The 12,774-nt window shown below is 44.3% G+C and overlaps 2 protein-coding genes across 2 annotated transcripts; one reads left to right on the top strand and one right to left on the bottom strand.

Moving 5' to 3' along the window:
* Nucleotides 1-289: 289 nt before the first annotated feature.
* LOC139655801 (uncharacterized) lies at nt 290-5,835 on the bottom strand. The gene is made up of 4 exons (XM_071533168.1): nt 5,582-5,835; nt 2,701-2,753; nt 2,325-2,493; nt 290-1,623 (listed from the first exon to the last, which is right to left on the bottom strand). The coding sequence occupies exons 1-4, from the start codon at nt 5,784-5,786 to the stop codon at nt 1,253-1,255; spliced, it is 798 nt and encodes a 265-aa protein (XP_071389269.1). The 5' UTR covers nt 5,787-5,835; the 3' UTR covers nt 290-1,252.
* A 1,118-nt stretch (nt 5,836-6,953) lies between these two features.
* LOC139655800 (tRNA (34-2'-O)-methyltransferase regulator WDR6-like) lies at nt 6,954-12,663 on the top strand (the record flags this gene model as incomplete). The annotated part of the gene is made up of 7 exons (XM_071533167.1): nt 6,954-7,066; nt 7,350-7,421; nt 7,696-7,860; nt 8,291-10,323; nt 10,399-11,189; nt 11,883-11,960; nt 12,547-12,663. Coding segments are annotated over exons 2-7 (3,254 nt in total), but the record flags the coding sequence as incomplete, so codon positions are not given.
* Between the last annotated feature and the right edge of the window lie 111 nt (nt 12,664-12,774).

Raw genomic sequence — 12,774 nt, 5'->3', positions numbered from 1 at the left:
ATGCCTTCCATCCCGCCGTCGGCAAGGGGACGCCGGCATGGAAACAGCTGTTACCGCGGAAACAAGAGAAATGTTGGACATTAAAAAAAATGACTTATTCCTACAAGGCTGTGTCTGTATTTGTATTTCTGAGTGTGAGTGTGTGAGTGAGAGAGAAAGAGAGAGAGAGAGAGAGAGAGAGAGATGTGGTGTTTATTATTCATGAGAATGGACATTTTCAGGTGCGAAAAACCCAAAACTGAGGAAGCATCCTGACAGAGAGACAGGTCTTTCTGTAAGGCTCGTCCCGACTTGTTTTTAGTCTCCAGGTGTACTGTCACATCCCGAGGTGTCAGACATGTTCAGCTGCCACCGTGACAGGCGGCTAATACAGAAGATCATCAGGGCCGGCAGAAAAACTTTCTCTCCTGAAAGTTAACTTGCAGAGACTGAAACAAAAACTACTCGATATCCCCATTTACTCCCATCCGTTCCAGATGTTCTTCAATGCATTTTTAATAGTTTGACTTGGTCACAGAGCCATGAGATATTTTCTACATGTGCAATACAATGTTAGTGTTCAATTACTGCAAAAAAGATGTTTGCATGATACTGCTGAAATCCACTTTAAGTGGCATAAAGAAAAAAAAATGACTCAACTTCACCTTTCAAAGCTAAAGAAAAAAGTTTAAGCACAAATACTTGTTTTTTAAACTCAGTAACAGTAATTCAGTAACATATTAGAATACAGAAACTAGAAAAGTAAATATCTGCTGAGAAAAAGATTGTACATTTAGGAATGTAATTAGCATTGATTGAAAATGTTACAGTATGTATCATTTATAATAATGATAATATAATAATGGGCAGGATAGGACGTCCCACCTAGACAAGCTACCTCCTTGCCTTACATGATTTTTTTAGTGTTGGTTTCAAAGGAGAGTTTTAGTCTTACATGATGATGCTGGTTCAGAGGCCTTTCTACCTCACAAACAAAAAAAAAACTGAATAAAAACACTGCTATAAACGCCTTTTATCCGTTTAAAATATGTCATTCAACAGGAAAAGTAATTTACCCTCTTTGTGTAACAAAAAAGAGCAAAAAACAACAATAAACTTCGGTCCATTAGCTGATATGAAGCAACCAAGAATCCTTCTTCTGCTTTCAAGTACAAAAAACAATGTATAAAAATAGTAATAGTTCCATGGTATATAGACAAAAGAATATAATAAAAACAAACAATAACAAAAATACAATTCATATTAAATCAGTTCATCCCGTCTGATCGGAGGGCTTCTCCTCTTCGTCTCCACTGCTGGAGGAAGACGGCGGCACGTCTTCCCCCATCTTCTTTAGCTTGGCCTTGTAGTATCTCTTCTTCATCCTGAAGGCCTTCTCCTTCTGCCTGGCCGCTCTCCTCTTCTCCCTCAGCAGCTCCTGCTCCCACTCCAGCACCTTCATCCTTGTCTCCCACTCCAGGATCTTCATCTGCTCCTGCTGCTCCAGAGCCTCGGCCCTCTGGTGTTGCTGTTCCAGTCCCGACAGGTCTACGGCGTCGGGGCGGGACGGGCGGTGGCTCGCCTCCTCCGTCCCGCAGCCCGATATCGATGGGTGCAGGCGGTGGTTGATGACCCTGGCGGTGCCTGGGGGGGTCAAAGGTCAGCAATGAAATGCAGTATGAAGACATTACATTATGCCATTTAGCAGACGCCTTTGTCCAAAGCGACTGTCAACAGTAGTCAAACTGACTGTATATCACAGTCTTCATCAGCTAAGGCTTCATTATTATTATATTCATTCACAAATACCCGAGTTCATCATCAGATACCTTATTATGTGCGATCTCATCTCAAAACCAGGGCCGTAAAAAAAAAAAAAAAACCTTAAAAATGTATGACATGTATCTGTCTGCACAGTGGAGTCAATTATGTTCAAACCGGCTGCTGCAGGTTTCAGAAAGCCTAACTTGAGGCTTTTTAAGACCTTTTTAATGCTTCCTGGAATTGATTTTAAGATCAATTTAAAAACCAAAACACAGAAACAAACAAAACAAAGCTGGCAAAACCAACTGATGTTTTTGAACATAGCTGATGAAAGTTGTGATACTATAAAAGGGCGGTGCAAGAAAAAGGACAACTGGAAATGAATTGTTGAGGGACATGAAGTCCAGTTGTGTTAAGGAAAGCAGATATGATGCATTTTGTACTACAAACTCCATACGATACATCTGTGGTATCTTGGTGTAGGAAGAGTTTCATCAAACTGCTCCCAATATTTGCTGATAGAAAGTTCAACACATACTGTGGCAGAATGTCACAGCTTCCATACTTTTAGATCGCTGTACCTGATGAGGTGATGTAGGCGGTTGGAAATTCGACTTCCTGGAATTCTGCATTGTGGGAAATGGAGTTTGCGCTGGGGCTGTGGTGCATTTCTGACCAATCAGTGCATGTCATTCTGTCCAGAGAGTCGCGCTGAAGGCAGATGGCCACATGCTCTTTACTGTCCTCATTCTGACAAGGAGAGAAGAAGATTTAAAGGGATTATTTCATGTTGGTGTAACACTCGTCAGCCACCAATATTAACTGTTCCAGGTAACCTTAGTATTGCTGCCTCTTTCATTTAACTTCTGCTATTGCTAAATTATACTTCTAATATTAATGTAAATCCAAAGTAACTGATTGCATCCAGTCTGCAATTAAGACTTCAAAAATCTTTACCCGATTTATACTGCTGTCTCCATTCTCTGCGACATTTATCATCATGACATGACCTGGTAATGAGAAAAGAGAGAGAGGGAGAGAGAGAGAGAGAGAGAGAGAGAGGATGGAAGGTAAATGAGTTTAAGGAAAATAAGCAGTGAGTGCCACCTGCTGGTGGAAGTAGGTACAACACCAATACATGCACATGCACGCACGCACGCACGCACACACACACAGAACATAAAATTTAACATATGCCATTTGATGGAAACTTTCATCCACAGCACCTTACAGCACCATGACTGTATATATTTATAGTGTGATTGGTGCCAGTGGAAATTAAACCCCTGACCCTGGCAGTGTTGGCAGTATTCTCTACACCTATAAAATGGCTGTCAGACTCAGTAAAGATGAAGCATTGCAATGGCATTTTTCTTATTTAAGTGCATGGGAAGCATAACTATTAGAAGGGCTATGAACTGAACCTCATTTGGGTTTAAATCCTTACTTAAACAATCAATTAAGTCCACAAACTCAGCCTCTCATTTATTGTCAGTAAAGCAGCTTCAGGTTGTTTGTTGTGATGACAAGACAATTTAGAGTACTGAAGAATTCCACACTTTCTCTAACATTTAATTCAAGGATTAGCCTATTCCATTACTTTTCAAGAACAAGTCCCCAAAATTCCAGTATCCAACAATGTTGAGAGCAGACTTGGGCAGCAGGGTGCTGCAGCAGGTAGGGAGACACTCTGTCACCCAGAGGACCCGGCCGGGTTCGAGCACCCTTAGTGTCACCGCCCTGCTGCTGAAGTGTCCTTGAGCAAGACACTGAATTCAGGGGTTTCAATTAAAAAATTCCATACTTTTTCCAGACCTTGATTTGTTTTGAAGATTTTGTCTGGTGTTCAATATGATTTACGCAGATAGACATCTTGCCCCTGCTAACTAGGTCATATCACTGTATAGATGAAGATTGTTCTTCACAGCGACAAATATCAGAATATGTGAGATGATTGGCAGGGTTCCTACACGGTTTCCATTTTAAAATTCCATATTTTTCCCAGACCCTATGTTCTTGACCGGATTTGATTTTGGTTGGTATTTGATATAATGCATGCTGACAGCGGCTGGGTAATAAGAGCGTCCCTCTATCTGAACATTATTCTTCACATCAACAAAAACTGTGGACTCAAAGTGGCTCTACAACAACATATAAGCTATAATTATGTGTGTATCGGACCTGAACCACGACATTTTCCAGACATTTTTTCAAATTCCCAAACTATTCAAGCACCTGGAAATGATCAAATTCATTTTTAATACTTTTCCAGACTTTCCAGACCTGCGTAGGAACCATGTGAATCCCTACCAGCTCAAGTGGTGCTGCTCTATAGCTGAGCCTGACCTCTGACCTGCCTGCTGAGAAAAGAGAAACTACTACTTTCCCTCACAGGGGTAAAAAATAAAGGAAACACAGTTAAAGCCCTTAAAACCTGCCGGGATTCAGCCTCATAAGACACAATAACATTAAACCAAGCGATACAAACTTTCTCGGGACAGAAGAGCAAGAAAGTCTAGATCAGGATGGTTGTTGGGCGGTCTGTCTTCATTTAAAAAAAATTCAAAATGAAATCCAGCAGGCTTTAGACTCTGGCAGCATCTCAGTGTACTTCAGTTCAATGTGCTTCAGCTCTTTTACAAAAAGAAAACTGAACTTGACACATCGGTACAGTTTATCAGCAACAGATCTTGTCATAAAGGCAAGAGTTCACAGTCTGTTGTACATACATAAATAAAATAGCGCTAGTTCTAGTTTATAACAAAACCGCTAACAGTTTATTGTATTTTGTATAGAGCTGCAACGATTAATCGATAATTTGTCCACTATTAAATTAATCGCCAACTATTTTGATAATCGATTAATCGGTTTGAGTAATTTTTTAAGAAAAATAAGTCAAAATTCTCTGATTCCAGCTTCTTAAATGTGAATATTTTCTGGTTTCTTTACTCCCCTATGACAGTAAACTGAATATCTTTGGGTTGTGGACGAAACAAGACATTTGAGGACGTCATCTTGGGCTTTGGGAAACACTGATCGACATTTTTCACCATTTTCTGACATTTTATAGACCAAACAACTAATCGATTAATCGCGAAAATAATCGACAATGAAAATAATCGTTAGTTGCAGCCCTAATTTTGTATCAGTTTAATATATTTAGGAGAATTCTTCCTCATGGACACTTCAGCAGGGCAAGACTTGATTTCATGCCCCCCCTCCTCCCCCTCCACTTCCCAACACACACACACACACACACACACACACACTACTCCACCCAGCTGCCACTCATCTCCACTGCCTTGAAATACTGGCCTTGAATAATATCCTTCAGGCCCAAATGTGCGGCATAAATTTAAATAAAGATTTTAGGGGAAACATGAATAGATAAATACACCAAAAAAAAAAATCACAACTTTGAACACTGTCACCTGCAAGCTGCATGTGTTGTCATCCAGAAATCTGATCTGTGCATGTAAACAATGCATGAAAAGCCTTTGATTGTGGTCATGGGACAGATGTGAACACACACACACACACACACACACACACACACACACACACACACACACACACACACACACACACACACACACACACACCTCTACTATTTGCTGTTGAAATGACAGACTATTGCTCTGTTGCCTTCTAGTAAATAAACAAACACCAACAACAACAACAACAACAACTGCTACAACAACAAGGCATCCGATAGCATAAGTTCAACAAACCATGGGAATTAGCAGATAAATACCACATGCATTCACAGATATATCCACACTCTCCTTCAGCCATGCTCTTTGCAGTCTTTTCCCTTTGTATTTTGAAGCTAGGCTACCTTGCGCTAGCTTGCGGACCGCCGCTTTGTGCCCCGCTCCCCCTGCGTGGCTGGACAGAGCCGCCTCGCCCATGGTCTGAAGTTTGATGGATTTGCAGCAGGCTCTGCATCGGGCCAGGTGGATGTCCTGGAAGTCTTTCACCAGCCAGTCCTTGTAGATGTCCTTGGTGAGCCAGACGTCCTGAAACTTACATTTTCCAGGCATAGTTAGCTGTGAAGTTAGCCGGACCGCTAGCTAGCCGAACGGGAGTGCTGCTGCTGACTAGAATCTTACCTTTTACCCAAACCTCATGCTGCGTTCAGGGTCTGCTGGTAAGATTCTGCTTCGGGTTTATGAAGTCGTAAATTGTAGGCTACTACGACTCGTCGCGCATATAACAACAGCAGTGTTTCTGGTGGCTGTTGTTTATATAAATACATAAGTAATAATAATAATAATAATAATAATAATAACTTTATGTGTATAGCAATTTTCTAAAAACAATGTTTACAAAGTGCTTTACATACAATAAAACCCAAAAGCAGTGATGTGAAACTGCCACAATGAATGACAGAAAAATAAAAAATAAATGTAAAAAACATAAAATAGGAATAAAACTAAAAACACACAAACAAACAGAGATACAATTAATAACAGATCGAACTTTACATAAGTAGTTTTCCAGATGCTCTGACATAATTACTACCTATTACAATGAAGTCAGTTTTGTAAGTAGGAGTGATATTGGACGACTCCTGCTGAACTACATTGGTTGGAAAAACTCTCCAACACACGGCTGCATATATGTAGGTTTTTTTTTAATATCATCTATTATCTATCCGTCTATATTTTTTCTCTTTTTTATTCTTATGTTAGTATTTTTTGTCTTTTGTATTGCATAGTTTATGTGCAACAAAATCAGAAACAAAGAAAGAAAGTGGCAAGGAGCTACTTCACGCTACAATGGAGAAATGTGTTTGATGTTGTAATTAATTTACACAGGTGTGTTGGATCGATGTTGTAATTCATTTATTAGCCCGAAGTTAACGTGTATTTCTTCATCTAAGAATAAGAGTGAAAATAGAAACATACAACAATACAAGTAACCGAATCCTAATTTAGTTATATCATCTTAAAATAAATCTGTTGTACCATCAGTTGGCTTCTAGTTGGTTGAATCCCAGTCATATTTACCACTTTGTTGGGTCGTTCAGGCGCAGACAATCCAGTATTCCTGAAGTACTTGAAGGCATCAGCACTCACGGCCCAGTCGGTCACGTGTAGCGTTTTCTCCCAATATAAACACGGCTGACCTTTTCCTAACCAATCAGCGTTCGTTTTGCTTCAGGTCGCCAGCAGCGTAGCTTCCCTCTGATTGGTTTCAACGCGGCACGGAAGAAAAAGTAGAAACACATGTGTAGAGCGTATAGAGTGACGGCTGTGAATGGAAATAATGATTTTGTGATCAAGTTGAAAGCACATCTGTGTGTTTTCTATTGCTTTCTGTAAGTAAAGCATGCAACGATCTTGTTATTGACGCTGGAAATTTATTTTTCGTGTTTTGTAGCCAATCAGAAGCACTCCTGTCGTTAGCTACTTAGGCTAACAAGCCAGCTAACCATGACTTTACCACAGATTTATAAACAGTTTGATATTTATAATCCATTTTCTGTCTGCCTCTCTCGTCTGTAACAACTGTGGTCTCTCTCTCTCTCTCTCTCTCTCTCTCTCTCTCTCTCTCTCTCTCTCTCTCTCTCTCTCTCTCTCTCTCTCTGTTATTAATGTAAGAGATGGACACAGCAGCCCTCGTAGCTCCAGTCACATCTTTGGAGTTCCTTGAGGACAAATATCTTCTGACAGGTAGGCAGTGTTGTTGGGAATCACCACTGAAACAATATTACTATGCCATAAATTGCTAATATTGCAGTGGTAAATGTTTGTGATGCATGAAGCATTGCAGTCTGATGCTGTGTGATATAATCCACTTCTCTGTTTCTTCTGTTTCTTCTCATTTGACTGCAGACAAAGACTTTATAAAGCATTTTTGCTGTCACTGAATTTGTTTCACGTCAATGTCACAAAACTTTGAGACACATTGAATTTGATCTTCTGTTACCCTTTCCTGTCCTGATAGGTGAGGGTCCCGTCCTGACGGTGTACAGTCTCCAGCCTCGTCCTAAAGCCTGCGCCTCACTGAGCGTGCTCCAACACTACAGAATCCATGGGATCCGACCCAGACCTCTGGCAGCGGGCCCACGACGGAGCTCTGCCACAGAGACCAGCTGGGAGGAGAGAGACGGTGAGTGGATGTTGCTTTTATCTTTCTCTTTTCTAACTTCATTTTCTCTGTTCTGTTCATTCACTTATTTTATTACCTCCACCAAGGAAGCTATGTTTTCGCTCCTGTTACTTTGTCCGTTTGTTTGCAGGATATCTCAAAAACTTATGAAGAAATTTCCATGAAATTTGGTCAACAGATAGGCATGGGCCAAGGAACAACTTATTAGATTTGGGTGGTGATCCGGATGTTTTTTAGCAATAGCTATAAATCTAATAAGATAGAGACTTAATTCTAAATATTAAGGGGGTGTTTGCAGGGTCAAGTTAATTTAAAATTTAAGTGATATGACTCATGTCTTTGGGTGTAACAGCAAGTTGGAGAGTTGTTGTTTCTGTTTGCATTCACTTAAACAAATCCATAAAACCTCTTCTCGTCTATCTCTCTCCAGGACGGAGCTCCACCACAGAGCCCAATCACTATGACCTAGTGGTGTTTGGAGGCAAGGCTGTGAGGCTGGTGAGGCTCCTTGTGGAGCTCCACGGCAGGGACCATCTGCACTTGGAGGCCCTGGGTCCCCTCATGGAGCTGCATGACTGGGCCCTGGATGTCCGCTGGCTCTCCGGAGAGGGACGCCCACTCCTTGGCGTGGCTCTAGCCCACAATAGCGCTCTTCTCCTGGACGTGCATGAAGGAAAAGCCCTTGTTCGGTGCTCCTGCCTGGAGGGGTGTCTGCTCTACTCTGCCCTGCTGCTGGTCGACGAATCCTGGGTGGATTCTGTCTTAGTTGGAGGAACTGTCTTCAATCAGCTGGTTCTCTGGAGGCCTGGAGGAGGAGGAGGAGGGAGCGAGCCTGACAACAAAGCCCCAGTCGAGAGGCGTCTGCTGGGGCACAGTGGTGTCATCTTTAGCATTTCCTACCTCCAGGAGAAAGGATGGCTGGCTTCAGCCTCGGACGACCGCAGCGTGAGGGTGTGGGGTGTCGGTGTTTTGGGGGGACCCGGGGGGAAATGTGGGGACTCGAACCCTGCTTGCTTAAGAGTCCTATACGGGCACCAGGCCAGGGTGTTCTCAGTGCATCTCTCCCCAGGGAAAGTGTTCAGCGCCGGGGAAGACGGGGCCTGCTTGGTCTGGGACTGGGCCGGAGGCGGGAAGGTGGCTCGGACGCTGAAGGGACACAGAGCGGGAGGGGTCCGCGCGCTGGCGGTCAGTGAGGGAAAGGGGGATGAAGCAACACAAGAAAGATGGGTGGCTACAGGGGGAGCGGACGGAGGGGTGAGGCTGTGGAGGGTGGAAGCGAGTGAGGAGAGGAAGGAGGACGCAGTGACAGAGACGCTAACTGACCTGAAATTTCCTGGTCCAGGCATGCCAAAGGAGGTGTGTGTAGTCGGGGAAGAGGATGAAAATGCAAGTTGGACCCAGAGTAAGGTAGTGGTCTGCACTGATCAGGGAATGGTTTACCAATACTGCCATGGACAGTGGGAGCTAGTATGGCAGGGCGCTCCTGAGTTTCAATCCTATTGCGTGATGGAAACTCTAAGCATCAGGGTAAAAGACTCACCATCCAAGGTTCATCTGTGCGCCGTGGGTAACCTCAGTGGTGGAATACAGGTCTTCCCCCTTTCTCAACCCCAATCTGGGGTTCTTCTCAGCGGGGGATCAGGAAAGATCCACAGCCTTATTTGGCTCGAGGGACAAGAGAGTCATCGGGGGTATCTGCTAGCTTCGGGAGCTGAAGGGCTTGTCCATCGCTGGTCTGTAGAGGTAAAATTAAATGAAGACTCTCGCTTGGTCCTCAGTGTGGATCCTCTCCCTCCCTTCCTCCTGCCCCCCTGTGCCAAACGCTGGTTGACGGCCGCGGTCCGCCTCCACCCCGGGCCGCAGGGGGCGCTGTGGGTGTGCGGGGACAGGAGAGGCTCCCTGTTGTTGTTTCGGGAGAGAAGAAAAGGAGGGCAAAAGGAAGAAGAGGAAGAGATGGGTGAAGGCTTGCTTATCGGGAGAATAGGCAGTGACATGAGGGAGAAAGACGGTGATGATGAACAGGGGGAAGATGAGGAAAATGGAAACAAAAGGGGAAGGATAGAGGAGAATGATAGAAAAATGAATGCCGTACCCCTGCAACCACTGAGCTGCCTTTTCGGGGCGCACGGAAAACAGGGTGTCACATCGGTGTGTGAATACCGGGGGCTCCTCTACAGCTCCGGCAGGGACGGGTGTGTGAGGGTCTTCAGAGCACACAGAGAAAATGGAAGTAGCGATGGAAAGATTGTAGGGAGCGACGGAAGGCTTCAACTGGAGGTTCTGAGAGTCCAGAGGGCCTGCAAGGGCATGGAGTGGCTGGAGAGGGTTTTGATCCTGGAACCTGAACTTCCAGAGCACAAAGAGGAAGAGGAGGAGGAGGGGGAGGAGGAGGAGGAAGACGAGGGGCGTGAGAATAACTGTAAGACAAACCAAAGAATTCAGACGGAACAGGAAAAGCTAGAGGTGACAGAGGAAGAGAAAGCAAGCAAGAATTCGAGAAGAGGAAGAGAGGAAAAGAGAGAGAACGAGGGAAGGGAGGCCCGGTTCGTCATCGCCGGGTTCCACGGCGTCCACTTCGTGGTTTGGGACCCGGTGAGGCAGGAGCGGCTGCTGGCGGTGCCGTGCGGCGGGGGCCATCGCTCCTGGAGCCTCTGGCCCTCCGGGGGACCTCTGTGGCCTGGATACGGAGCGCTGGTCTTCATCAAGCAGGGGGCCGTCCTGGCTTCGCGGCCCCCCGGAGAGGAGGAGGCGCCGCCGATCCGGGGGGCCGGGAAGGCGGGAAAGAGCGGGGGGTGGAGCCTGAGAGAGGGCGTCCACGGAAGGGGGATCGGGTGTGTGTGCAGGCTGGGGAAGGTAGGGGGAGCTGGGAGTGGGGTTCGGACGAGGGAGGCTGGAAACGGGACGGGAAATGAGTGCGGAGACGGGATGGAAGAAGAAGTAAAGGAGATGGAGAGAGGCGAAGGGCATTGGGAGATTTTGGTGACGGGGGGAGAGGACACCAGTCTGACCGTCCTGGCTGTGAACCCGACTTCCGCCGCCGTCAGAGTTCTCTCCGTCATCACCGACCACATCTCGAGCGTCCGGACGTTGGCGGCTGTAACGCGCTCGGCGGGAGGGAGGAGAGAAACTCAGACGCGGTCCCTCTCCGCCCTGCTCGTCTCAGCCGGCGGGCGGGCTCAGATGCAGTGTTACCGGCTGTTGATTGGCCGGGACGGGCGGAGGGCGGTTCCCTCCTGCCAGGTGATCCAGGTGGCCCGGCACCGACTGGACGAGCAGTGGGAGAGGAGGCGGAACCGACACAAGATGGTGAAAATGGACCCAGAAACGAGGCAAGTTTTATTTAAATGTTTTTTGAGTAAATGTTTGAAATGCAGCAGGCCTAAGAAAATGTTGTTTCTTGATTTGATTCTTTTAACGCAGTGCATTTTGCTTGTTCTTTTATATGAATTTTATCTTTTTATCTGTCTTTTATCTGCCTCCTATTGATGTAAAGCACTTTGAGCTGCATGTTGTGTATGAAAGGTGATATACAAATAATGGTTATCATTATTATTATTATTATTATTGTTATTATTATTATTATTATTATTATTGTTATTATTATTATTATTATTAATAATATTATTATTAAACATCCTCATCCAGCACCCACAAGTTTAGTTTCTGCACTCCATAAAATTATAGACCTATTCACTTTGTCTGCTCCATGTGTAGCTCCTTCCTTCATTCCTTCCTTCCTTCCGTCCTTCCTTCCTTCCTTCCTTCCTTCCTTCCTTCCTTCCATAATTGTTCCATACTCTTCTCTACTTGGATCATTTTAAATTCATTCAATACAATGTGTAAAGTGAAATTACAAGTTTCTCAAAAATGTCCTCTATATACTGGATATAAGAAGATTTTATACAAAAAACACTTACAGTATTTGAATTTTGAAGAAAAGCCGCTGATTGAATTGAAACTGAATTGACCCGGACCCTGTCCTGTATATTTGCCTCATCAGTTGTCTGTCTGTGTGTTTTCAGGTACATGTCCATAGCGGTGGTGGATGAGGAGGCGGACTGTGTTCTGCTGGCTCTAGCCTGCAGTGACGGAGCTGTCAGGTTGGTGTCTGTTGCAGCAAAATGAAACGTTTCACACACAAATAAAATCCCTTTATAGGAGCTATAGAAAAGGAAATGTTACAATTGAAAAAGAGGAATGTCCCCCGGCTGTTTTAATGCTCCCAAATGTGCGTTTTCTGCAATAAACTGGTGACAGTGATGCTTTCAACTGAATATGACAGAAACCTGAAGTGTGCTGTTACCCAATACAGACAAAAATATGCTCTGAATGTGTTTTAAAATATTTCCCCTCCTTCCTGTGTGCTTGATTTATCTTCCTTGGCAATTTAACTGCCTCTAAAGTAGACACATCACTTTCAGGATGAGTTAAATCAAGCGCTCCTTGTGTTTTTGCAGGCTTTCATGCCAGATCTGTCAGCTTAAGTTAACATAACATTTACAAGCTTAATACATGTAGTTCAGTAAAATAAGACTGTGATAGGTTGTCATGTCTCTCCCTTGAGATGCTGCTGCCTTGATCTTAAATGCTTATTCACTTATTTAGATTTTATTTTGCTGTTCATCTGTTATTTGCTCTTTCTCTCTGCCTCTGTGTCTTTTCTTCCTCCCTTGTTTTCTTTTCCAGATTGTTCTCAGTCAGCGAGGTTAAAGGTCATATTGACTTGTTGTGGGAGAGTTTTTACCACCAGCGCTGTGTGCTCAGTGTCGCCACCTGCAGCCTGGAGGATGGAAAAGGCAACAGGTGGATGTCAACCTCTCTCCCACAATATGTACAATATACTAGGGCTGCAACAGTGATTATTTTCATTCTCAGTTAATCTGTCGATTATTTTCTCGATTAATCGATTAGTTG

The sequence above is a fragment of the Centroberyx affinis genome, unplaced genomic scaffold (assembly GCF_046629955.1).
Source record: "Centroberyx affinis isolate AG114_WGS23_722 - 3 ecotype Tasmania unplaced genomic scaffold, CSIRO-AGI_Caff_v1 ptg002331l_1, whole genome shotgun sequence".
In the NCBI taxonomy this organism is placed as follows: domain Eukaryota; kingdom Metazoa; phylum Chordata; class Actinopteri; order Beryciformes; family Berycidae; genus Centroberyx; species Centroberyx affinis.
This window is presented reverse-complemented; position numbering and strand designations above follow the sequence as displayed.

Coding starts and splice junctions, on each gene's coding strand:
- LOC139655801 (XM_071533168.1), bottom strand. CDS start 5,786: ATGCCTGGAAAATGTAAGTTTCAGGACGTCTGGCTCACCAAGGACATC. Junction 2,754..5,581: donor GGTCCGCAAGCTAGCGCAAG/GTAGCCTAGCTT, acceptor TCTCATTACCAG/GTCATGTCATGATGATAAAT. Junction 1,624..2,324: donor CGCCTACATCACCTCATCAG/GTACAGCGATCT, acceptor TGACCCCCCCAG/GCACCGCCAGGGTCATCAAC.